The 27,254-nt window shown below is 41.7% G+C and overlaps 2 protein-coding genes across 3 annotated transcripts; both read right to left on the reverse strand.

The window, feature by feature from the left end:
* Positions 1 to 2,825: 2,825 nt before the first annotated feature.
* LOC111960726 (small ribosomal subunit protein mS23) lies at positions 2,826 to 4,664 on the reverse strand. Its single transcript, XM_023982916.2, has 5 exons — positions 4,474 to 4,664; positions 4,006 to 4,185; positions 3,827 to 3,904; positions 3,600 to 3,723; positions 2,826 to 3,448 (listed from the first exon to the last, which is right to left on the reverse strand). Exons 1-5 carry the CDS (start codon positions 4,515 to 4,517, stop codon positions 3,311 to 3,313), a joined length of 564 nt encoding a protein of 187 aa, XP_023838684.1. The 5' UTR covers positions 4,518 to 4,664; the 3' UTR covers positions 2,826 to 3,310.
* Positions 4,665 to 8,111: 3,447 nt separating this feature from the next.
* On the reverse strand, positions 8,112 to 24,906 carry nos2b (nitric oxide synthase 2b, inducible). Of its 2 annotated transcripts, XM_023982918.2 has the most exons (26): positions 24,817 to 24,906; positions 24,488 to 24,544; positions 24,293 to 24,391; positions 23,968 to 24,107; positions 23,364 to 23,526; positions 23,102 to 23,193; positions 21,360 to 21,501; positions 21,067 to 21,206; positions 20,093 to 20,267; positions 19,768 to 19,869; positions 16,729 to 16,923; positions 16,509 to 16,591; positions 14,514 to 14,658; positions 14,090 to 14,194; positions 13,930 to 13,979; positions 11,586 to 11,760; positions 11,206 to 11,338; positions 10,997 to 11,075; positions 10,700 to 10,890; positions 10,402 to 10,571; positions 9,946 to 10,156; positions 9,670 to 9,757; positions 9,402 to 9,523; positions 9,094 to 9,242; positions 8,733 to 8,927; positions 8,112 to 8,590 (listed from the first exon to the last, which is right to left on the reverse strand). In XM_023982918.2, exons 2-26 carry the CDS (start codon positions 24,542 to 24,544, stop codon positions 8,540 to 8,542), a joined length of 3,252 nt encoding a protein of 1,083 aa, XP_023838686.1. In that variant the 5' UTR covers positions 24,817 to 24,906; the 3' UTR covers positions 8,112 to 8,539. The 2 variants fall into 2 exon arrangements, with proteins under 2 accessions (XP_023838686.1, XP_023838685.1); XM_023982917.2 differs by lacking the exon at positions 24,817 to 24,906 and having other exon boundaries at positions 24,488 to 24,595.
* Between the last annotated feature and the right edge of the window lie 2,348 nt (positions 24,907 to 27,254).

Genomic DNA, 27,254 nt, shown 5'->3' on the forward strand with positions numbered 1-27,254 from the left:
GCAGGATATCAAATAGAAAAATAAAACATGACATAAAAAAATTCTAACTCCCTCACCCACTGTGACTGACAAGCCTGGCTTTATTGTAAGCAATAGAAAGGCAAAAACAATTAAGGCGCTTTCAGACACTGACTGTATAATGCCAACGAGATTAGATATCTTTGTGACAGCACTGCCATAGAGCAGGAAGACAAAGACAGAGTGGGATAAAGAATTGAAGAGAAAGAAATTTCCATTTCCATTTCGATCCATTTATGAATATGGAAAATGTTAAATACAGACATTGAATGGCTTATTGAATGTTCTATTGTATATAGGCTATGGTGCAGTATGTACACGGACTATATACATTCTATAGCCTCTTACAAACCAGAATTAAAACACAATCAATTATATATTTTACTGATCTACACAACCTAGGCTACCCAACATTTCAAGGAGGAAATACATTATTACATATTTAATTAATTCAGCTTTATTTTCTATCACTGATCACATTGACAACCAGCCAGGTGTAAACAAGAAACAAAAGTTGTGGTTACATATACACAGAACACTGCCCTAACACAGCACACTCAGCCCAAACATTTTTCACATACAGAATTCACCCTTAAATGCTGTTGTTGGCATCTAGTCTCTCCTCCACAGCCCAAAAATTGTGTTTCTTTKGAAATATATGCCAGAAGCAGTAAAATGTTATCCACGCTCACACTCCAGTGACAGAGAGAATGGCATTTTGATCAATTAAATTCCAGCCCATGCTCAATTGGAATCATTTGTATCCAGAGATCCTTGCCAGGAGTCTGGCAGGAAAAAAGTTAATTACCTGCCTGAAAATACATTTAGAAAGGAAATAGAGAAATCTTGGGGGTGCTGCCAAGAAGTCATCTACACAGACAGTGTTTCTCCAGTTTTTAAAGGCCTCCATTGTAAAGTTCATTGTATTAATTCCATCTTAAAACGAAGATTGCGCTTCACATTTCTCCACCTGGAACTTACAAACTCAAGCATACAACACATACAAAAAGCATGTCAGAATATTCAGCAGGCTACATGCTCACCCACCCCTCTACTGAAACTATACCTAACAAAAATATAAACGCAACATGTAGTGTTGGTCCCATGTTTCATGAGCTGAAATAAAAGATCGCAGAAACCTTTCAAACACACAAAGCTTATTTCTCTCAAATTTTGAGCACCATTTTTTTTTTACATCCCTGTTAGTGAGCAATTCTCCTTCGCCTAAGATAATTCATCCACCTGACAGGTGTGGCATATCAAGAAGCTGATTAAACAGCATGGTCATTACACAGGTGCACCTTGTACTGGGGGACAATATAAGGCCACTAAAATGTGCAGTTTTGTCACAACACAATGCCACATGTCTCAAGTTGAGGGAGCATGCAATTGGCATGCTGACTGCAGGAATGTCCAACAGAGCTGTTGCCAGAAAATGTAAGCCTCCAACATCGTTTTAGAGAATTCGGCAGTACATCCAACCTGCCTCACAAACACAGCGCACGTGCAACCTCGCCTGCCGAGGACCTCCACATCCGATTTCTTCATCTACGGGATCATCTGAGGAGGGGGTGGTGGTGCTGAGGTGTATTTCTGTGTGTAATAAAGCCCTTTGTGGAGAAAAACTCATTCTGATTGGCTGGGCCTGGCTCGGATGTGGCCATTGCCCATTCATGTGAAATCCATAAATTAGGGCCTAATGAATTTATTTCAATTTACTTATTTCTTTCTATGAACTGTAACAGTAAAATATTTGAAATTGTTTACATTTTTGTTCAGTATATATTATTTAACACTTAAAATAAGATAAAAGGAAAACAGTGCAAAATCAACACCTTTAAGGATTGCGTCAAGCCACAGGTTTAGCCAACACACCCCACTGAGTGTCCGTTTCTCCCCTCAGCCTTAGGACATGGCAGACATACAAGGATTGTTCGTCTCATTCCCAACCTGACTCTCTCCCTCCTTCCCCGATTCTTTTCCTCCTCTACATCTCTCCCCAATTCTATCCCTCCCTCCTGTTCATTAGGCCCTCAGACAGTCTTGCCATCCATCCGCCACAGAATTGCTTTCGCTTTGACTGTGTGCAGACAATCACCCATTCCATTATGTTGTTGATATCATTTCTCCTCTCTGTGCGAGCGCAGAATAGACTGTGAGATGGACAGTTTTCCCTTTCGATAAACAGAAAGACAGCTGATAATGAGAAACACCGCCAAGGTCATCTTTTTGAAAAGACGATGGAGGAAAGAGAAGTGGGAACTGTGGTACTGTGAAAACGCTCATGGATGCTAGCTTTTTCCAGAGCAAATAACCCCGACCAGTGCTGTTCCACATCAAAGCCAAGGCTCTAGATATAAGCCCTCTTRAGATTTATTTTCAAATGGCAGTTGAACTGCAGGGCTGCTAGGTCATATAGTGGATCAATGCCTCTACAAGTGGTGAGAACAGGAAGAAGGATGATTATCCTGATTAGAGAGAAGAGAAAGGGTAACKTGCAGAAGTTATAATAACTGGTTACTGTTTAATGTTATTCTGGTAGTTTGAGATACGTATTAAAAAATACATATATGCCAAGATTATGTTCAGAACAGGATGCAATGTTGGTGCGGTGCTTATTTGAATTGTGGCAGTAGACACGAACCTAAAATATAGTTTTGTAGAGTTTAATTATCAATCATTCAGTGTATAGGTGTTGATGTCAAACCTTTCCTATCTGGTGGAATACCTTCCACAGATGTTACCTTGCATTTCTTTTAATATGGCACCTTTGATGCTTCTTTACTCACATTCCTATCCCCAGTCGGCTGATGTGGTTATGTGCTCAGTGGTATTTCTCTGTGAAGCAATACGGCATTAATATCTCCATTTCATCCCAGATGCTCAGGCAGGCAGGCACTGCCGAATTACACTGTCACAGCAGCAAATGGAGAATGCAATATCAACTTTCACTCACAGCTTGCTTGTCTTGCATGAATGTTCTGCAGCGTGACTGAAACATAACAGAGGATGAGCGGCAGAGGAAAAAAGGAAAAGAGGCCACATTCTAGAATATAGAGTAACTTTACCTATCACTCACAATGCTAATTGATCATCATCTCATATCAACAGGGGTGGCCTGTCGTAAGTCATAACAAGTAGTCTTTCTTGTTAATCCACATTGTTCAGAAAGTCTGGACTGAGGAGTATGTCTAGTGTTGGACAGATTTTGAAAGTCCCCTTTTTAGTCAGTGGAGGTGGATGGTTGGTTCCATCTAGGTGAAGAGTGTGGTTGAAGCCATGCTGCAGAGGCCTACTGTGGAGTCACTGGTGCTTGTGTTGGCTTCTCTTCTCCTGGTGTCCGTGTTCCGCCAGGTGCATCTGTCTGCTGTTCCGCCAGCATGTCTGTCAGCTTCATGCCCAACACTGGATTCCTGGTCTCTGACACCACCTGCAGGCCAAGCGGCAAAAGTGCAGCCAGTCAGTTTAACAGAAGGTCTCATGATTGTAAGTGATTAGTACAMATCTGTCTTTACAGTATTTGGGAAAAGGGCAGCCAGCATTACAATTAATAAGTTGTATCATTTGAACAGTCTACTCACCGCAGGAATACCCCTCCTCCTCAACACCAAGCCCTCAGCAAGGAGAGCCTTCCCAGTCTCCTCAAACAGGGACTGTTTCTCCAGCTCTCCCTGGCTCTGGAACTCTGTGTACTTCTCCACAAACCTACAAACAAAAAAAACACCCACAGGATCCAGCATTAGAGACATGTGGAATCCCAAAACTTAACAAACCAACAATGTGATTACTTGTGAAAATTTGCCCATACCGTTGGCATGTTGAAACAAAGCTGGATTTGGAGAGATCAAAAGCTCTGGGGCCTGTTCCATACACKTCATAAAATTTCCTGGAAGAGAGTCTGGTGCTGATCAACAAATTGACATTTCCATTCCTAACAGCTTTTGAATGACAGTAAAACGTTTAAGGCAAACCGTTTAATTAGCTTACGCTCTGATTTCATCCTCTCTGTAGAAGATGTCTGGCACAGCCTCTTCTTTCTTCCCATATCTCTTGGCCACTGGTCTGACATAAAGTGGGTCCTTCATGGGTGGAAAGGTCTTGTATACATCATACCAAATGGGCTTGTCAGACTGTTTGACAACTCCAGAACGCATAAGATCTCTGACTCTGAAAAAGAAACCAGTGAGCCATCAGCAAAAACGTAAACAATGGAGCAAATGCATCCCATGCACTCTCAATTTCTCAATTGCAAAGAGCTAGCTAACGTTAGCATTCATTTATATTATGCGGCTACAAGTTGCAGAAAAGTKATTCAACCATCAAAGAAAATTGTTTCTACCTAACATTAGTTAGATAGCAAACTCTAAAGGGTCTACAAAACTAGATAATATCCTCCAGTAACCTTGACACCAGAATGATGCTGGCTAACATTAGCAACACGACATTTGAACCTACCGCGTGAACACGGTTCCGAATTTTTCAAGTCGACTTCCAGCCATAATGGACTTGAATTTAACTACACTATGCGTGTAAAATGCAGCTAGGTAGTTATACAGTAAACTCAAAGATCATAGTTAGCAACCACCAACAACAGAGGCTATTTTCACCAGCATGGACGACCACCACTTCCGCATGTAATTTCTGCAGGGATAAACTTCACCGAAAGCGCACTGTAAAAACATGGGGCGGGTTCCAGGTCGTCTGCATTTTAAGCGCTGCGGTCACTGACACTAAACAAGAGGCTTTCAATAAGGCATCAACTACAATCCGTGGCGACCCGTTATTCAGGGCAGGTGGAGCCCCGCCTGTTTAGCAAAATTATTATGCTTGTTTTGCATGTTATTTTGGCATTAATACGTGTCACATATCAGTTTGCAACAAAAAAAAGTTTATAAAGCCGCATACAAACAGGGTCTCTTTTTTGCTTTCTTGAGTAAGGCAGATCCAAAATGCAGGTGTTTTAGCCTAGCTCAGTGCTTTCTGTGGCGATGGGGCGGCCAGCAGAAAATAGTGTAGGGGTTGGTAATGTTCTCTAGTTGCGCCGTGATTGGCTCAGTGTTCTGTCACTCATGGGGACACTAGTCACAGCAAAATCTACTGTACAAGGAGAGCTCGAAAATTCAAGCCCCATGGGTGCTGCCATAGAGCTACATTCGAAGTGCCCATCCAAGAAGGGTCAAGATCATTGGCAAGAGAATAAATTCAAATCATGTTATATCTACCGTAGCTTTGATTGGACTGATCATGTCAACATCATACTTTCAAAATCTTAGCTATCAAGAAAGCTGTCTTCATCATGAATCAAGTCGACAATCTACTGGCAAATCCTTTTCAATCCTTGTCATATGAAGAGAAATTATGAAAATAGATGACAGATAAAACGTATCGGTGCTCATCGGCCATTGGACATAAACATTACACAACAAGTTGGAAATCTCAAATTCAACAATGAGTGATTTTGAAGGTATCAGTGGCTAACTGCAACCACTAGCCTGCTATTCAGTGGAGTGAGTGTGTGGTCCAAGTCTATGTTTAAGGGTCTCTTTTCCAAGCTTAAATGGATAAACATTCAACATTGCCCATGCTTTCAATCCAGCATGACTTTTGCCACGTTCAAAACAACTGGAAACTTAGAACTGGGAAATCTCAGACTTCAGTGAGTTCAAGACAACTGGGAACTATGAAAAAAAACGAGCTACGACCGGGCAAATACGTTTTGAACGGTCATCCAACTCGGAATTCCAAGTCAGGAACTCGGACCTCTTTCTAGAGCTCTGACCTGAAGATCACTGACTTCATGATTCAACCTTGTTTTTTTCAGAGTTCCCAGTTGTCTTGAAAGCACCATAAATCCAGAGAACGCCAGACTTTGATGACAGAGTTTGATGACAAAATTTGTCTATGAAGGACTGCCGCACCACATTCCTGTTTAAGTGAACACAGCACAAGGTGAGTACGATGAGTACGATGTAAGGTATGATGTAATATGACAGGGAGATATGTATACTGTAGCTAAGAAAGTAATACGAAGTGTATGTTGTGAAGTAAGCTGTTAGTAGCTCATGTGCCTCACCCTAATAATTTGGTAATTTTTCCCCTCATAATTCWGCCTACTGTTCTGACTTGGTGTACAGGGAGTTTTACTGTAAGAACGGCCCATGTTCTGTATTCTGGCACTGTACATTTCAAAAGTGCTGAACAAATAGTTATATTGACTACGTACGTCCTAGCTCTCTCATTAGTGTCTTAATCTAAATTACAGATGGCCTCTTATCCGCTCATCGTCCCCTTATTCCATAGTTTGTACATCTCTATTGTCAGTTGAAACCACATTRGTTTAAGCAAATCAGCCATATCAGCTTTGTTTTTTTAAAGGTAATAAATGAGGCTGAATGAACTGTTTCGCTGCCAGACAAGGCTCTGCTGATTGTAGCAGTGGTAAGATGTTGGGACTGCTGTTGGGACAGCTTTATGTAGACCCTGACAGTTTGTGGGCACCGTTTGACACCCTTAGAGTACAATTAATGTATTGTTTAGTGTTGTGTTGTGCAGTGGCTTTGCTGACATGCATTTTATTTTAAATGGAGTTTGCCCCACCAAGATTTACAGTGCATTCGGAAAATATTCAGACCCTTTGACTTTTTCCACATTTTGTTACGTTACAGCCTTATTCTAAAATTTATTAAATGTTTTTTTTCCCCCCATCAATCTTCCCACACTACCCCACAATGACAAAGCAAAAAAAAWWTTTTTTAAACATTTTGCTAGTTTATATTWGATTTTTTTTTTAAATATAACATTTACATAAGTATTCCAACCCTTTACTCAGTACTTAATTGAAGCACCTTTGGCAGCGAATACAGCCTCAAGTCTTCTTGCGTATGATGCTACAAGTTTGGCACACCTGTATTTGGGGAGTTTCTCCCATTCTTCTCTGCAGATTCTCTCAAGCTCTGTCTGGTTGGATGGGGAGCTTTGCGGCATAGCTATTTTCAGGTCTCACCAGAGACGTTTGATCGGGTTCAGGCCCTTGCTGGGCCACTCAAGGACATTCAGAGACTTGTCCCGAAGCCAACTCTTGCGTTGTCTTGGCTGTGTGCTTAGGGTTGTTGTCCTGTTGCAAGGTGAACCTTCGCCCCAGCCTGAGGTCCTGAACACRCTGGAGCAGGTTTTCATCATGGATCTCTCTGTACTTTGCTTCGTTCTTTGCCTCGATCCTGACTAGTCTCTCAGTCCATGCCGCTGAAAAACATCCCCGCAACATGATGCTGCCTCCACAATGTTTCACCGTAGTGATGGTGCCAGATTTCCTCCAGACATGATGCTTGGCATTCATGAAAAATAGTTCAATCTTGGTTTCATCAGACCAGAGAATCTTGATTCTCATGGTCTGAGAGTCTTTAGGGGACTTTTGTCAAACTCCAAGTGGGCTGTCATGTGCTTTTTACTGAGGAGTGGCTTTCGTCTGGCCACAGAGTAACTATAGAGCTCTGGTAGAGTGACCATCGGAATCTTGGTCACCACCCTGGCCAAGGCCCTTCTCTCCTGATTGATCAGTTTAGCCAGGCGGCCAGCTCTAGGAAGAGTATTGGTGGTTCCAAACTTCTTCCATTTAAGAATGATGGAGACCACTGTTCTTGGGGACCTTCCCTTCCCCAGATCTGTGCRTCGACACAATCCTGTCTCGGAGCACTACGYACACTTCCTTCGACCCCATGGCCTGGTTTTTGCTCTGACATGAACTGTCAACTGTGGGACCTTATATAGACAGGTGTGTGCTTTTCCAAATCATGTCCAATCAATTGAAACATCTCAAGGATGATCAATGGAAACAGGATGCACCTGAGKTCTATCTCAAGTCTCATAGAAAAGGGTCTGAATAATTAAGTAAATAAGGTATTTCTGTTTTTTATTCTGTATAAATTTGCAAACATTTCTAAAAGCCTGTTTTTGCTTTGTCATTATGGGGTATTGTGTGTGCTGTAGATTGCTGAGGATRTTTTATTATTTAATACATTTTAGAATAAGGCTGTAATGTAACAAAATGTGGAAAAGTGAAGGGGTACATGTTAAATCGCCTCTGACTACAATGATTATGTAATATGATTTTTATTTAAATTAATGTTCACAACATGTAAAACACATTCTGCTTACAAGCATATTAAACATTTTCATTATTCAGATCCAACAATCCCACATTCTGTTATATTGTACAAACGCTACATAGACTTAAAACCTATGCATCTATAATCAATCTTTAATATCATCATGTGAATGTAAATGTTATAATCATCTCTTTGAAATATACTTAAAGTGACATTTTTCAGGCAGAGGGCCAAAGGATGGCTAGGTGGTATGCTTGGGACCACCAACAGCTACAAACATGTTCCAAAGTGACAATCCTAATCTATCACCAAAAACAAAAACAGGGCWTCACAGGAATAGCGAAAAATGCATGTTATGTCTAGATCTTTCTCCGTCCATTGAGTTTATTCCCACAAGCCAGCAGAGCCCGACCACCTCACTTCTGAAACTGGGCTCCAAAGATGTCCTCATGGTACCTCTTCTGGATCTGCAAATAAAGAAACAAACATGCAAACCATAAAAGCATTGTAAAACACTGTCCACTTACTACAGTATTGTAACTAGATTAAGAGGCATCATGGCATTCATATTCGTTTTCATATTAATGATTGAGAGGAAAGTGAACCAACCTTTAGCTGGGCCAGGTATTCTCCTGCCTGGGTGAGGGTGATGCCAAGCTTGCTGCTCAGAATCTCCTGTACTGCTAGAGTAACTCCCTGGGCCATGTTCACACCCCCACACACATAGAAGTGACCCTCCTTCTGGTGCAACACACTCAGCACCTCCTCTGCCATCCTCTCCCTCAGTACATCCTGGACATAGACCTGCTCACACACAGAGGCCAAAAGTTAGGAATAGGAGGCACAGTACAGGGAAATAGGACAAATTTTAAGCTTCAATCTTCCATTGAATCTCAAGCCAATCTGATTCAATCAAGCTTTTCAAACGCTCACTCAGTATATGATTTGTTTCAAAATGATACAACAGTACCTTTGGGAGACCTGGCTGGCGGGAATATGCGGAGGTAACACTCTTCAGGACCCCTCGCCTTCTCATCTCCAGTGTCTCCTCTTGGTATAAATGGTCAGTCTCCGAACTCTGGCAGCCAAACACCAGGCTCATAGGACTTCCAGAGAACTCTGTCAAGACGAAACCATAGCCCTTAAGGTCAGAGAGCTTGTATCAACAGACACACAGACAGGCACACAGACAGGCACACAGACAGGCACACAGACAGGCACACAGACAGGCACACAGACATGCACACAGACAGGCACACAGACAGGCACACACACTACCTGGGTGTTTCATGTCGTGTAACCGTTGTTGCCAGAAGCTTCGGAAGGGCGCGATGCCACTGCCAGCCCCCACCAGAATGACTGGAGTGCTGGGCTCTGCTGGGAGGTGGAACCCACCTGAACTGTAAACAATAACCCATAATCAGTTAGCTTCACTTTAAATAATAATCTCAATTCATTTTACTGGGGATAGGCTACAACCTTGCATTTTGTGCAATTGAAGAGTGTACCAGCCTACTGACATACTGTATGTTACAATGTTCTATACCTGTAGATAAAACATGGTACCAGGTCTCCTTTCTTAATGGTATCCAGCCAGGTGCTGCAGACCCCGTGGTGAAGAGGACCCTGTCCATCTAGTGTAAGACCATTACAGAAAAATACAGTACAGTTACTTTCCCAGCCAAGAGATAGCAGTTCAAATTCCTTTCAAAGCATTTGATAACTGCTGTATTGTCATTTCTAAGTTGATTTGCCCTGTCCTGTACCTTGGATGAGAGTGTTTACTGAATGTTAAAAAAAAATCTAATCTAATGTTCTGTACCTTGTGTGTGATAGTTGAGCACTGTCAGAGTGAGATGTAGCTCATTGGGGTGGAGCTGAGGGGAGGAGCTGATGGAGTAGAGGCGGGGCTTGAGCAGAGGCAGCTGGCTGAGGAGGAAGGCTGCAGAGGGTTCTAAAGACGGGAACTCCTCCAGGACTTCCAGGAAGTTGGGAACACGGAACATCTTCCAGGTCGTGTACTCCTGAGAGTCCTGACGGCAAATGAAGACAGAAGCTAAATAACTTGCAAAATATCTGTTGATATTATTTTTTGGAAAGAGCATAGGCTTACAGAGTTCTATGTATGAAATAGTGCTACAGGAACCAATGATTTTTACATTTTCTTCAATTCTATACAATTCCAATAGGTGGTAKGTCAAAACCTCTTCTTTCATGATATATTTCTTTTTTTCAAAGACAATAATGAACACTAGTCCTGGAGACAAACAGAAGTTACCTTTGCCAAGGTCAGTAGACGCTGGCGYTGCCCGTCCTGTTTCGCCAACTGAGAGAGCTTYTGGAGGAGGTTCTGACAGGGMGGCGTGGTCACATCCAGGAAGTAGGTGAGTGCCTGAGACAAAGGYCATGCTGGGATGCGTCCGACAGTCTGCCAGTTTTTCTCATCATCTTTTGGGAAATAGAAATGCAGAGTAATCTTAATAGCGGCATTTTTTCGAAGACYTGTCTTCCTCACAAAAATCWGATTTTACCGTGGTTACCTCAATCAGCACCCTTATTAATGAATAGTGTTGTACCTCGGCAGGTGTCAGAACGGTATTCCAGTCGTAGGCACTGGTTGGTTGGGGGCATATGGGGAAGGAACTTTAGGATGCCAGCCACCAGTTGAGGGAGATTCCCTGGGAAAACACCAACATGGTCTCCTGGAGAAAAGTTCATGACCTCTGCACTTCTCTCCCTCTCCAACTCCACCAAAATGGTGGACCGGCTAGAAACAAGAATGACAATGCTGAATTAAACTCTGTCAAAATTGAGTCCTGTCAAAAACATTGAAAGAATTGTAATAATAACTTGCTAGATGACAAGAACTGAACCTTGAATGGGGGCTCTGTAGATTATGTTTGCTCTTCAGTTTCATAGGGAAGACCGTTTTAGAGTGAATGGCTGAAAGTGCTGTGAAAGAGAGGACAATGAAAATCATCACATACAACTGGCTGACTGAAAAACAAGACTAGTTTATAATGCTTTATAGTGCTACACCAGTCCCTTGTCAAATGTCCATCCACTGGTCCATGTGTAGTACCTGTGATGCGGTCCTGGGGGCAGCTCTCCAGTGCTATGCGGTATCTCAGTGGGTCCCAGGCCTCYCAGAATCGCTCTGCCCCAGGGAGCTGCAGACTCAGCTGTCCCTGGATGTTGAACTCCTTATAGGCATCCTGGAAGCAGAGAAAGGGTCCTTAGGCTCAATGATTCAAAACACTACGTAGATCAATATGATATGCAAATGCTTGTGAGAGTAAAGATCATAACAGGTCTTTTTTGTAATGATACTTGAGCATATACTGTAGTAGACATACCAGGAGTATGTTAATATGTATGCTATAAAATATACTGCAAACAGGTTCGTCGACACGTAGCTAAGATCCACTTTTAAGAGAGTGACATCCTCCCTTGTCCGCCTACCTTGAGAGCGGTGAGAGCCCAGGCAGAGAAGGCCTCCTCCTGTCCGTTCAGTTCATCCCCCTCTCCAGTGGGCGTCACCCGCTCTGCCCCCAGCTCRTCCAGCTTGGCATCCACGGCATGGGCGAATGCACAGAACTGTGGGTACATCTTCGAGCCCAGCCCAAACACACAGTACCTGGGGGAGGAGAGAGGAGATAAGACCAGTTTCAAAACTAAAGAGGTGTCTCAGAAACTGTAGTCAAGCTGCAACTTCATCAAATGAGTACATCTTAAAGACATGTACGTGCCTTCGGAAAGTATTCAGACACCTTGACTTTTTCTACATTTTGTTAGGTTACAGCCTTATTCTAAAATGATTAAATTGTTATTTTTTTTCCTTTATCTATCTACACACAATACTCCATAATGACAAAGCAAAAATGTTTTAGTTTTTTTACAAATCTGAACACAATACACCATAATGACAAAGCAAAAACAGTTTATTTTTTGTGCTATTTTTATTTTTTTAATGAAAACAGAATTATCACATTTACATAAGTATTCAGACCCTTTACTCAGTACTTTGTTGAAGCACCTTTGGTAGCAATTACAACCTTGAGTCTTCTTGGGTATGACACTACAAGCTCGGCACTGTCAGGCTGTGTATGAAGGTGAAGTCAGGTGCAGGAGAGCAGAGTATGATTAAATAAAGCGCACTTTATTTTAGTTCCAAACCGGGAGCACAACAAAAACAAACGCGCTCTAAAAACGGAACAATAAAGTAAAGCGCTRAACAACCACAACATAACATMAAAATAATTACACACAAAACATGATGGSAAATAGKGGGTTYAATACAAGTAGATTGATTGGGGAAATGAAAACCAGGTGTGTATGAAAATAAGACAAGACAAATGGATATATGAAAAATGGAGCGGCGATGGCTAGAAAGCCGGTGACGTCGATCACCGAACGCCGCCCGAACAAGGAGAGGAGCCGACTTCAGCGGAAGTCGTGACAGGCACACCTGTATTTCGGGACTTTCTCCCATTCTTCTCTGTAGATCCTCTCAAGCTCTGTCAGGTTGGATGGGGAGTGTTGCTGCATAGCTGTTTTCAGGTCTCTCCAGAGATGTTCAATCGGGTTCTAGCTCTGGCTGGGCCACTCAAGGACATTCAGAGACTTGTCCCGAAGCCAGTCCTGCGTTGTCTTGGCTGTGTGCTTAGGGTCGTTGTACTATTGGAAGGTGAATCTTTTCCCCAGTCTGAGGTCTTGAGCGCTCTGGAGCAGGTTTTCATCAAGGATCTCTCTGTTCTTTGCTCTGTTCATCTTTCCCTCGATCCTGACTAGTCTCCCAGTCCCTGCCGCTGAAAAACACCCCTACAGCATGATGCTGCCACCACCATGCTTCACCGTAGGAATGGTGCCAAGTTTCCTTCAGACGTGACTCTTGGCATTCAGGCCAAAGAGTTGAATATTGGTTTCATCAGAACAGATAATCTTGTTTCTCATGGTCTGAGAGTTGCCTTTTATCAAACTCCAAGCGGGCTGTCATGTGCCTTTTACTGAGGAGTGGCTTCCATCTGGCCACTCTACCATTACTGCCTGATTGGTGGAGTGCTGCAGAGATGGTTGTCCTTCTGGAAGGTTCTCCCATCTCCACAGAGGAATTCTAGAGCTCTGTCAGAGTGACCATCGTGTTCTTGGTCACCACCCTGACCAAGGCCCTTCTCCCCTGATTGCTCAGTTCAGCCGGGCGGTCAGCTCTAGGAAGAGTATTGGTGGTTCCAAACTTCTTCCATTTAAGAATGATGGAGGCCACTGTGTTCTTGGGGACCTTCAATGCTGCCGAAATGTTTTGGTACCCTTCCCCAGAACTGTGCCTCGACACAATCCTGTCTCGGAGCTCTACGTACAATTCCTCCGACCTCATGGCTTGGTTTTTGCTTTGACATGCACTGTCAACTGTGGGACCTTATATAGACAAGTGTGTYCCTTTCCAAATCATGTCCAAACAATTGATTTTACCACAGGTGGACTCCAAGGATGATCAATGGAAACAGGATGCACCTGAGCTCAATTTCAAGTCTCATAACAAAGGGTCTGAATACTTATGTAAATAAGTTATTTCTGCATTTCTTTTTTTGTTGTTGCAAAAAAGTCTTAAAACCTATTTTTGCTTAGTCATTATTGGGTATTGTACGGAGATTGCTGAGGATTAAAAAAAATACAAATAATTTAGAATAAGGCTAGAACGTAACAAAATGTGGAAAAAGTCAAGGGGGTCTGATTCCGAAGGCACTCGACATGTACAGCCCAATACGGAGAGGACAATGCAGAGAGAAATGCTAGAGATACTACTTACCTTAACTTGTTCCTGAGATACTGCAAGGAGAAAAGCTGTTTCTTAAAACTCTAGAGAAAGAAATATTAACATGTGTTGAATATTGAGACATTACATTTTATAAATGTGGGGGAAAATACTTTTGTTAATATCTTCAAAATACAGAAACACAAAAACACACCTCTCCATTTCCAGGGGAGTCTCCATTCCCAAAGGTGCTAGTTACCACAACCAGAAGGCTCTCCTGTTCCATGTCACTGAAGTTATAGTCCTCCATACAGAGCAACTTTAAAGATATACAGAGCAGCTTTAGTTAACTTTGTAAACATTCTGGGCAATTTTGAGGACATTAGTGACTTAAGACATCAACAGATTGTACATTATTGTACATTATACAAGCACATCTACTAGATAACTCCCCGTTATTTGTCATGTAAATGAACTCTTACTGAGCTCAATATAGTCCTCACATACATATAGATTCCAATTAAACTAGAGTTTTACATTTATTCACAGTGGTTAACACACACAAATGCCCTGAAGCACATTAGCCTGAGGCAGTAGGCCCTCTATCAGCCTTTATAGAGATGAGATAGATCTCCTACCCTGGAGTTGAAGGCACAGTTTAGCATGGAGTTCASTCTCTGGGCCAATGTCTGTGATTTCCCTGTTTCAGTAGCGTACAGGACAGTGCAGCGCACCCTGTTAGCCAGCACTCTGCTCATGAGGGTTGAAGAAAAGAACGCCGCCCTATAGGAAGGAACCAGTCATGAATGATAATACTTTGTAATGCATTATGAGCATGGCTTAGCTCAAACTCAACCATTATATGCATTTACAGTGGCTGGCTAAAGTTTTCACCCCCCTTGGCATTTTTCCTTTTTTGTTGCCTTGCAACCTGGAATTAAAATAGATTTTTGGGGTGGTTGTATCATTTGATTTACACAACATGCCCACCTCTTTGAAGATGCAAAATATTTTTTCTTGTGAAACAAACAAGAAATAAGTCAATACTTAGTAGAGCCAGCTTTTGCAGCAATTACAGCTGCAAGTCTCTTGGGGTATGTCTCTATAAGCTTGGCACATCTAGCCACTGGGATTTTTGCCCTTCTTCAAGGCAAAACTGCTCCAGCTCCTTCAAGTTGGATGGGTTCCGCTGGTGTACAGCAATCTTTAAGTCATACCACAGCTTTTCAATTGGATTGAGGTCTGGGCTTTGACTGGGCCATTCCAAGACATTTAAATGTTTCCCCTTAAACCACTCGAGTGTTGCTTTAGCAGTGTGCTTAGGGTCATTGTCCTGCTAGAAGGTGAACCTCCATCCCAGTCTCAAAAAATCTGGAAGACTGAAACAGGTTTCCCTCGAGAATTTCCCTGTATTTAGCGCCATCCATCATTCCTTCAATTCTGACCAATTTCCCAGTCCCTGCRGATGAAAAACATCCCCACAGCATGATGCTGCCACCACCATGGGTTTGTGCCAGACATAGCGTGTTCCTTGATGGCCAAAAAGCTCAATTTTAGTCTCATCTGACCAGAGWACCTTCTTCCATATGTTTGGGGAGTCTCCCACATGCCTTTTGGCGAACACCAAACGTGTTTGCTTATNATGGCCAAAAAGCTCAATTTTAGTCTCATCTGACCAGAGTACCTTCTTCCATATGTTTGGGGAGTCTCCCACATGCCTTTTGGCGAACACCAAACGTGTTTGCTTATTTTTTCTTTAAGCAATGGCTTTTTTCTGGCCACTCTTCCGTAAAGCCCAGCTCTGTGGAGTGTACGGCTTAAAGTGGTCCTATGGACAGATACTCCAATCTCCGCTGTGGAGCTTTGCAGCTCCTTCAGGGTTATCTTTGGTCTCTTTGTTGCCTCTCTGATTAATGCCCTCCTTGCCTGGTTTGTGAGTTTTGGTGGGCTGCCCTCTCTTGGCAGGTTTGTTGTGGTGCCATATTCTTTCAATTTTTTAATAATGGATTTAATGGTGCTCCATGTGATGTTCAAAGTTTCGGCAATTTTTTTATAACCCAACCCTGATCTGTACTTCTCCACAATATTGTCCCTGACCTGTTTGGAGAGCACCTTGGTCTTCATGGTGTCGCTTGCTTGGTGGTGCCGCTTGCTTAGTTGTGTTGCAGGCTCTGGGGCCTTTTAGAACAGGTGTTTATATACTGAGATCATCTGACAGATCATGTGACACTTAGATTACACACAGGTGGACTTTATTTAACTAATTATGTGACTTCTGAAGGTAATTGGTTGCACCAGATGTTATTTAGGAGCTTCATAGCAAAGGGGGGGGAATACATATGCATGCACCACTTTTCATTTATTTTTTGAATTTTTGAAAAAGAAATGTTTTCATTTCGCCAATTTGGACTATTTTGTGTATGTCCATTACATGAAATCCAAATAAAAATCCATTGAAATTACAGGGTGCAATGCAACAAAATAGGAAAAATGCCAAGGGMGATGAATACTTTTGCAAGGCACTGTATAGCTATGTCAATMATATGATTAGGACTGCATTATAATTTATAACTCATCATGAATGTGTTTATAAATCATTAAAGATATGGTTGTCATAGTCCATGGAGGATTACCTGGCCACCGCTTTGAAGCTGATCTGTTGCTTCTTCAGGCACATCTCTCCATTTCTCCAGACATGGGTCYTCCAGGGGTCAGGCTTRAAACAACAACAACAACAACAGTCACAGACGATCATATAGCAACTGCCCTGTAATTCTGTAAGGTGGACCTTAACCAGATGAATTATARAGCCTATATACTATGCACAATACAGGATGGTGTCTCAGAATCTACCTGGTAGTAGAAGAAGGGAGAGAGGATGTAGTTGACCATCTCRTGGTGYAAGACGGGGGTGAGGGAGCCAGACATGGGAGGAACCAGCCAGGCCCAGTCTGCAGGGCAGCCGCCGCGCAGCCGGAACTCTGTCTCCAAGTGCTTCATGAAGGACTCGGCTGCAGAGTGGTGGTCTGTGATGGTTACCTTGTTCTTCTGCAGCGTACAGTAATGAGACAAAAGGAGTGCATTTATCTCAAGGAAAACTCCAGATGACGGCTGAACCATTGTCATTGTAGTGTAGCATCCTCTGGCAAAATATTATGGGATGGAAGCATCTTACTTTAATGCAGGGAAACTTAAATCCGTTTTACGTAATTTCTCCCAGCWTGTTACATGTGCAACCAGAGGGAAAAAAACTCTAGACCACCTTTAATCCACACACAGAGACGTGTACAAAGCTCTCCCTCACCCTCCATTGGCAAATCTGACCAGAACTCTATCTTCCTGATTCCTGCTTACAAGCAAAAACTAAAGCAGGAAGTACCAGTGACTCGCTCAATACGGAAGTGGTCAGATGACGCAGATGCTAAGCTACAGGACTGTTTTGCTAGCACAGACTGGAATATGTTCCGGGATTCTTCCAATGGCATTGAGGAGTACACCACATCAGTCACTGGCTTCATCAATAAGTGCATTTATGATGTCGTCCCCACAGTGACCATACGTACATAACCCAACCAGAAGCCATGGATTACAGGCAACATCCGCACTGAGCTAAAGGGTAGAGCTGCCGCTTTTGAACCCAGACGCTTAGAAGAAATCCCACTATGCCCTCCAACAAACCATCAAACAGGCAAAGTGTCAATACAGGAATAAGATTGAATCCTACTACACCGGCTCCGATGCTCGTTGGATGTGGCAGGGCTTGCAAACTATTACGGACTACAACGGAAAGCACAGCCGTGAGCTGRCCAGTGACACAAGCCTACCAGATGAGCTGAATGACTTCGATTCACGATTCGAGGCAAGCAACACTGAAGTATGCATGATACATCAGCTGTTCTGGATGACTGTGTGATCACGCTCTCTGTTGCCGATGTAAGACCTCTAAAAAGGTCAACATTCACAAGGCCGCAGGGCAGCGGATTACCAGGACGTGTACTCTGAGCATGCTTAAACCAGCTGGTAAGTGTCTTCACTGCATTTTCAACCTGTCCCTGACCGAGTCTGTAATACCAACATGTTTCAAACAGACCACCATAGTCCCTGCCTGCCAAACACCAAGGTAACCAGCCTAAATGACTACTGACCCGTATCACTCACGTCTGTAGTCATGAAGTGCTTTGAAAGGCTGGTCATGGCTCACATCAACACCATTATCCCAGAAACCCTAGACCCACTCCATTTGCATACTGCCCCAACAGATCCACAGATGACGCAATCTCTATTGCACTTCACACTGCCCTTTCCCACTGGACAAAAGGAAGACCTACGTGAGAATGCTATTCCTTGACCTACAGCTCAGTGTTCAACACAATAGTGCCCTCAAAGCTCATCACTAAGCTAAGGACCCTGGGACTAAACACTTTCCTTTGCAACTGGATCCTGGACTTCCCGATGGGCTGCACCCAGGTGGTAAGGGTAGGTAACAACACATCTGCCACGCTGATCCTCAACACGGGGGCCCCTCAGGGGTGCGTGCTCAGTCCCCTCCTGTACTCCCTGTTCACCCATGACTGCATGGCCAAGCACGACTCCAAAGCCATCATTAAGTTTGCTGACGACACAACAGTGGAAGGCCTGATCACTGAAAATGATGAGACAGGTCAGAGACCTGGCAGTGTGGTGCCAGGATAACAAACTCTCCCTCAACGTGATCAAGACAATGGAGATGATTGTGGACTATAGGAAAAGGAGGGCCGAGCACACCCCATTCTCATAGACGGGGCTGTAGTAGAGCAGGTTGAGAGCTTCAAGTTCCTTGGCGTCCACATCACCAACGAACTGTCATAGTCCAAACACACCAAGACAGTCATGAAGAGGGCACTACAATGCCTATTGCCCCTCAGGAGACTGAAATGATTTGGCATAGGTCCTCAGATCCTCAAAACGTTCTACAGCTGCACCATTGATAGCATCCTGAATGGTTGCATCACTGCCTGGTATGGCAACTGCTCGGTCTCCGACCGCAAGGCACTACAGAGGGTAGTGCGTATAGCCCAGTACATCACTGAGGCCAAGCTTCCTGCCATCCAGGACCTCTATACCAGGCGGTGTCAGAGGAAGGTCCTAAACATTTCCAAAGACTCCAGCCACTCTAGTCGTAAAATGTTCTCTCTGCTACAGCACGGCAAGCAGTACCGGAGCACAAAGTCTAGGTCCAAACTGCTTCTTAACAGCTTCTACCCCAAGCCATAAGACTCCTGAACAGATAARCAAATGGCAACCCGGACTATTTGCATTGACCCCCCCATTTTTACYCTGCTGCTACTCTCTGTTTAATTATCTATGCATAGTCACTTTACCTCTACCTACATGTACATATTACCTCAACTAACCTGTGCCCCCGCACTTTAACTCTGTACCGGTACCCCCTGTATAATATCGCTACTGATATTTTAGTGTTGCTCTTTAATTATTTGTTATTTTTCTATTTTTGTCTTTTTTTCATTTTTATTTGTATTTATTTATTGTTTACTTCAGTTTATTTAGGAAATACTTTCTTAACACGTATTTTTTTCTTAAAACTGCATTGTTGTTTAWGGGCTTGTAAGTAAGCGTTTCACTGTAAGGTCTACACCTGTTGTATTCGGCGCATGTGACAAATGAAAATGGATTTGATTTGATTAGAAAATTGTAGGTATTTTTTTTTTAAATTAACAAAACAACAGCAACAACAAGAACATAACTTGGGATTTCTACTGGGAATAACATCATTCAAAAGGCACTCGTACATCTGAGCTATCTTTTTAGCAGGCAGGCGRATGGTAACAGTTGAATAAGATGAGAAAAAAGAATAACATGCCTTTGGATTGGCCCTGTATATGTGAAGGTTACCTGGAAACTGTATATGACTGCAACATTGATGGTCACCAAGGCCTGGTCCTTCCACAGTGAGGACAGCTTGTGCGTCTCCAGGCCCATCCTGCGACCCACTTCCTGTACGGACAGGAAGCCAAAACATTCTCATCCATTGCATCATTGTCAAGTCAGCCAGAATTGTGTTGCAGAGGCGTGAAACAAGAAAACATTTTTAAACAGAAAATMAGATTTTTGGTTATTGCTGATGAGGTTACCTCCTCCATTTCAAAACATTTGCTAATCCTGCTGAGCACAACCCTGTGCTGTAGCCATGGTGATTACCTATGAAWGTGAGTCTTACCTCCAAGATGTTATAACGCTGATAGTCACAGAAATCCCTCACGCCAATCTCAGTGCCCATGTACCAGCCATTAAAGGGACAGGCTGGGAATTCAAGTCCACCAATCTCCATCAGCATGTTGGACACCGCAGGCAGAGCATACCACTTCAGTCCTAGGTCTTTGAACCACMTATGCCTAATGACGAAAGATCAACACAATATATTTGCTAATAATATATAAAAGAGGACGCCCAAAAACACCACCACTAGGATAGATGTGGTTAGTTTCTGTAGTMAATCATTCAGTCCTCAATGTGACATCTTTTTCATACACAATGAGTTACATACACACAGTTGTGCTCACTACCAAAGGTGCTTGAAACACTTGACTCAATTCCGTATTGTGTCCAGTGAAACGAATGAAGGACCACTTTGGAGTGGTTAGACATTTAAATAAAAGAAAATGGTACAGGTCATTGGGCCCTCCTAGAGCTGGCTTTGGGAAACTATTTGGATAAAGGAATGTTGCCTTGCAGACAAGTTCTATAGAGCTCTTCACTCTCTCCCATTCAGCTCCGTTCCTCAAGAGCTCCAGACGGCTGATTTTAAAAAACTATTTTATAATTCAAGTTCTTGAGCAACTGTGGGCAATGGTTTGAAATTARCCAGGCAGCAACACAACACATTGACTTAATTAGATAACTACTACTTAAAAACATCACCATGGCTATGGAGGCCTGATGGTCTGAATCCTATGTATCTCTGATGAATGCAATCAGTGGAAAATCTAGTATGGAATCAAATGGATTTGCATACACGTGTGTCATAACATAACTGTTATGTAGTGGTATCGTAACCAAGCAACATCTCTTTGCCAATGAAAGTCATTGTATGTAGTGGAATAGCTATGATAACTCTCTGCAGGCTTGACCTTGTATTTGTTCTCAAAAGTGTGTTTAAATAACCATCCAATAGAAACCAAACAAGTCACTCACTGGGGGTGTTCCATGGAAACCTCCAAGATCAGGTGTGYAGGGATTTCATAAAGGTCTGGGTCCTCCCCGTTGACCTGTAGGACTAGTGGCAACACATCGAAGAGGCCGTATTGAGGTTTCCATCCAAGCTGGATACAGATCTTTAAGAACACAGGACAAAAGTAACTAACTTTTAAAAATGTATCTTCTCAAATGAACACATACAGTATCTGAGCTCTATCTTAGATGTTTGAATGGATGTTATTGAAATAGCTGGGGTAGAGCATGGTGGCTATAGCTACTAGATATAGTACCTTAGTGAATTCTACACTGGATGGGTCTCCCTGGATACTGCCATCAGGCATCTGGTAACCTGCATACTTCAACAACTGGCTGTTCCACACCCGGAAATCATGCCCGTCTTCCTTTCTCGGAGGAAAGACGGTAATCGCAGACCTGAAATAAATAAGACACAAGAAGAAGATCTGTTATAACATACATGGACAAACTAAAAAACTCATGGAAGGACCTTGAAAAACGGTCCCTTAACAAACTGAATGACCTATAGCAGGGTTCCCCAATATGCAGCCCATGGGCAATTTTACTTGTTTTCTGAGGAAGAAATATATAAATAGCCTAATCATTTTTTTGTTGACATAAAAGACTAATACAGTCACTAGGAAATCAGCTCAAATCAGCTTAATGCATAAATAGAGAGGCATATGTGATCGTATCCCAATGTAATCAAGGTTTCAAATGATTCTGTTTTTCTCAAATACTATATCTGTTTGGGATTCTTACAGTCAATATGCAGCGTACAAATTATTTATAACTATGTTCTGGCCTCCCGACCATCCGCTCAAGGAAAAATCTGCCTACGGCTGAATGTAATTGGGGACCCCTGACCTACAGTATTGCCCTCACGGAGTAAAGGGTTGAAGGTTCAAGTCAAGGGCAAGAAATAACATGTGATACAGGTGTATTAGCAGAATGTATTTTACAAAAGTACATTTACATTTTTGTATTTTAGCAGACACTCTTATCCAGAGCAATTTACAGTTAGTGGATCAAACCTGTAGTTTACATTTTACACATTTCTAACTTCACACAAAGTCAGTGGTGTAAAGTACTTAAGTAAAAATAATACTTAAATACTTAAGACGTTTTTGAGCTTGAGACGTTCTGAGCTTGACTATTTATATTTTTGGCAACTTTTACTTTTATTTCACTACATTCCTAAAGAAAATAATGTACTTTTTACTCCATACATTTTCCCRGACACCCAAAAGTACTTGTTACATTTTGACAGGAAAATGGTCCAATTCACACACTTATCAAGAGAACATCCCTGGTCATCCCTACTGCCTCTGATCTGGCAGACTCACTAAACACAAATGCTTCGTTCATAAATTATGTCTGAGTGTCGTCAATAAAAAATACAAAATAAAATTGTGCCATCTGGTTTTCTTAATATAAAGAAGTTGAAATGATTTATAATTTTACTTTGATACTTAAGTAACGTTACATTTTAGTAATTCCATTTACTTTTGATACTTAAGTATATTTGAAACCAAWTACTTTTACACTTTTACTCAAGTAGTATTTTACTTGGTGACTTTCACTTTTACTTGAGTCATTTTATGTCAAGTTATCTGAACTTTTACTCAAGTATGACAATTGAGTACTTTTTCCACCACTGCASTGAGTTGAGAGTTTTCTTTMGAAGAGATRATCTTTACTCMGTGTTTTCTGCCCTCTGCCTATTATCTCATACTTCCAATCATGTCATGTTTCACGAAGAATGCTGCATTAGTTAGGCTACCTCAGAAAGTAGGGCTGTCGGTCACCTAGGACTAGATTGTCTAAAATGCACGCTATAGCCCGATTTAAATTGAAAGGCAATGTTGCTGTGTTCGCTGAGACTTCATTCACGTTAACGCTGCATATGATAGCTCAATCGAAAATGACCTTTCAATTACAATCGCGRTATAATGCGGAWGTCCCYCGCAGRGGATTTAATTTAGCCCCTTTTCTTRCTTGTGCTGTGTTTGTTTACCTTAGGTTTCCTCCATTTGTGGCAAACTGTAAGTGTTCGCACAGAAACTGGAACATATCCTGAGTAGTCTTGCACTTTCTGGCATCAAACAGCTGCAGAACAATCCAAGAAACATGTATAATTAATTAGGTTAATTTACACATAGAACACACACGCCCATGTGCATGCATYAAAAACACAAACAAGAATAGATACTGAGATTGATACCCAATAGATAATGAGAAACATAAATGTATCTCTTCTGCCTTGTATGTTTTCTTACTTGTAAATTGGACCACTGAATCCTGCCGATGCATCTTGGGGCGTTCCTCCATGCTTGCCGAGCACCAAACGCCAATTCCTCAAAAGTCAATTGATAGGTTCCTGTGGAATCTATCTCCATAGTAATTTCCTCCAATCTGGCGAGGTGGTGTTCAATTTTGGGGCTATGCATTTGGGATTAAATTAGGATATGTGTAAATCATGGAAAACAAACAAATAGTACAATAAAGAGGGGATAAAACATTTTTKCATTACAAACCTTTTGTAAGGCCCACATAGATGCTTCATAAATGATCTATAAGCAKATTCGTACAGTAGGCTATAAAGGCTAACTGGAGTAACTGTTTTCCCATAGTCATAATTTATGAAGCATCTACGAAGGCCTTGTACAGTAAAGGGTTTATAAAGGCTCTTAAATGAACGACAGAAAATATAGGCTACAAACAATAAATGCCTATAAGGCATTAAAGAATATTGTAATATTAACCAACAGTGTGTATTTMACAGATTKTGCACTTAGTGGTGTCAGGCAATGSGTTGCACACATTTGGAATAATAATAATAATCGTCATCGTCTTTAGAGAAGAATTACACTTATTACTTACATTTTGAAGGACTTGTAGTATTGGTTGATTAGGTCGATAGCCTGAGGTAGGATTTCAAGAGTAGCATCTTTGGGACCTCGCATTAGAGCCTTCGGAGTCATGACAGAACCTTCACAAACTMTTGATGTGCATGGTTGGTTCTGCATATGAAATAAAATAACGTTTCAATTCAAAGCCATTGCTTTATTTTATAGTGTTCAATCTGTTATGAAATAGAAAACACTACAATTCAGGCGCAGCTTCATAATTCGAGCAAAAGAGCAAAACAAATAAATTGCGGTACAATACCACGCCACACACWAAGCATCATAAACTGTAAACGCACCTTGACTGCCTGGTGGTGCAGCATGTCTTTGAGACTTGAGCCATCCTTCACGTTACGCACAGGTATAGAAAACGGACACCTGTTGGCTCTCGTTTCCCACTATGTGATGAACATACAGGAGAAACGGGTTAAARTTATGTCGCTTGCTTTTAGCACATTTTCTAAATTTATTTCGTCTGTAATCTCAATTCTTACTTTATTTGGTTTAGTCTGGTGAGACGTTTTGGTTTCATCATCCTGAAGCAGCTTCATCTTCATAATTGTAAAATAAATGCAGTTCATTATCATATTTGGAAATGCCATTTATCTAAATGATTCAAAATGTAAGTGCTTATGGTTATTTTACTTTGAGTTAAATAATTTTAAGTTCATTGAGTAACAAACAAATATGAATATTTTGTTTAATTAAAGTGAAAAACCAAATGTTWAAGTTKAAATGTGCTCAATAGCTTTCAGTGTTGTGGCATAAACTCTTAAAAACATTCGAATTTCAATTATATAATAATCCCGGTATTTATTCTTACCTTGAACTCAAGGTGAGATGAGCTTCAATTCCTCTCTGAAACTTTTCCTCCGGAGTTTTTTCAATTTATACCTGCCTGTAACGAAACTTGGGCAGGCTTACAGGGACCTGCCCCCGTTGTGTTACAGGCAGGTAGGCTATAAGTATTTACAAATAACATTTTTTGTGGCCAGCTTGTTTTTGAGGTAGGTCTAATTGAATCTGGCTTGGTTTCAACACATTGTTTGGCAATCCCCATTAGAAATGAAAGACTCTAACAAACAGGTTGGAAAAGTCCCTTTAGAAATACAATATTGCATTCCRACAGATCTGTTGAGGCATTCATTAAATATGGAGTACATTCATTACATGACAAGACACAGCAGATGGATCAACGGAAATGCTGTTTTTGCAAATAATTGCATTTTTGTAAGACATTTCTCACATAATTTCACGTTTTCTAGTTTTGGATGACAACTGCAAAGCGTAGACATCAAATCAAAATAAAAMAAAATGTTATTTGTCACATGCGCCGAATACAAGCCCTTAACCAACAATGCAGTTCAAGAAATAGAGTTAAGAAAGTATTTACTAAATAAACTAAAGTAAAAAGTAAAATAAAAAAGAGCACAATAAAATAATAAGAGGCTATATACAGGGGGTACCATTACCGAGTCAATGTGCTGGGGTACAGGCAATGTAAATAGGCCACTATGTAACAGAATATAACATCATAAAGAGAGTAAATCCACATGAATTCAATCACTTTTTGAAAGCAACCTTTCATTACATGTTTGCACTGTAATTAAGCCAGGGTTGKAGTCCAGATGTATGGTTGTTTCCTGGAGCATCGGGGAAATAGTGTTATACGTTTGATGTRATGGAAAACAAGACAGCTGCCTGGGTTGCATCACCTACATGTACACGGTACCAGGAAAGGGAAGGTGTAATTGAGAAAAGTATTTCCGTCTGATTTGGAGCCAGGCTTGCACAAGGAAGCACTTGGGTGTCAAGTGCTTCTCTCACATTGGTTACTAATTGCCTTACTCAATGTTTAGCTATGTGACGTGAGTACATTTTTGGAAAGTAAACAAGGAACATGGACAACATCTCATATCCCCATTCCTGAACTCGGAGTTATTCTGATACAACCTGATCACCTGCATTGTCTTGGTGTGAGAGTCAAGACTGAAGCATSTCCAGATGAGATTTACCCGAAGGAAGACAGAGAGCTGGGATAAAAGCTTCCTTATTGGAAATATAATGTAGTCATCATGCTCCACAGAACAACGTAGAGGTGGTATTTTATATATTGAAACTAGCTCAACCCCAATCGGTCTGTCAAAAGTTATACTCCTCTGAACTGTATTGTACCTAAAAAGTCAGACAAGTTGCACCCAAGTGCCTTTATTTATTTACCACTGTGTGCTCTGTATTGCTGTAATCATACATCTATACCAGTAAATAAAATGGTTGTTGCTGGAATATTCAGGCATTTCCCCGATGCTCCAGGAAACAACCATACATCTGGACTTCAACCCTGGCTTGATTACAGAGCAAACATGTAATGAAAGGTTGCGTTCAAAAATATCCAGGTTTATTGTAAGTTATCTGTATGTATTGGTTGGCCTAAAAGATGTTACCATTGTACTGTATATGTCATGGCTGACTAGGTGTGTTGGTAGGAATCAAGTGCAGAGAGCAGAGTGTTCCAGGGGGTAAATGCACTTTATTCCGGCACCGAAAATAGTAATGCCTAAAACACAGGGCGCAAAACACTGACCAACCCAAACACAGGGTAAACACGGTCGGAAGCACAACAACACCTACGACACAAACGTGAACACAAAATTAATCCCGCACAACAAAGGGCGGGTTCCACGCGCTCACATAGGGAAGCAAATCAAGAAAACACAAATCGGAACAGGTGCAACTAATAAGACAAAACTAACAGAAAAGGGAAAAGGGATCGGTGGCGGCTAGTTGGCCGGTGACGACGACCGCCGAGCCCCGCCCGAACAGGCGGGGGAGCCAACTTCGACGGGAGTCGTGACAGTATATCCACACTTTCTATAGTGTACCCAAGAACTGTTACGATTCTTATTATAGTTTTGTGATTTAATTAGTTTTATTTGTATTAGTTTAAAATAGTTTTATTTAGTTTCATTTTGATAAAAACATTTGTATTTCATTTTTGTATTTTTTTAGTGTTAGGGACAGAAAGTATCCTCTGCGTGGGACGTTAGGGGGGGTGGGGGGGTGTCGTCACTTCTTGCCACTGGGGGAAAGTAATAAATACATAAGGTGATGGGCCAGGACAAAGGTTTGGTTCAATTTAAATTATCAATCAATCAATCCTAATGTGACTTGGATTTAAAAGGATAAGCACCTAGACTAGTGCAAGAAATATGGTGGAAGGAAACTCTCGTTCATGTTTATACCAATCCAATGTTTTCACAT

The sequence above is a fragment of the Salvelinus sp. IW2-2015 genome, linkage group LG4p (genome assembly GCF_002910315.2).
Source record: "Salvelinus sp. IW2-2015 linkage group LG4p, ASM291031v2, whole genome shotgun sequence".
In the NCBI taxonomy this organism is placed as follows: domain Eukaryota; kingdom Metazoa; phylum Chordata; class Actinopteri; order Salmoniformes; family Salmonidae; genus Salvelinus; species Salvelinus sp. IW2-2015.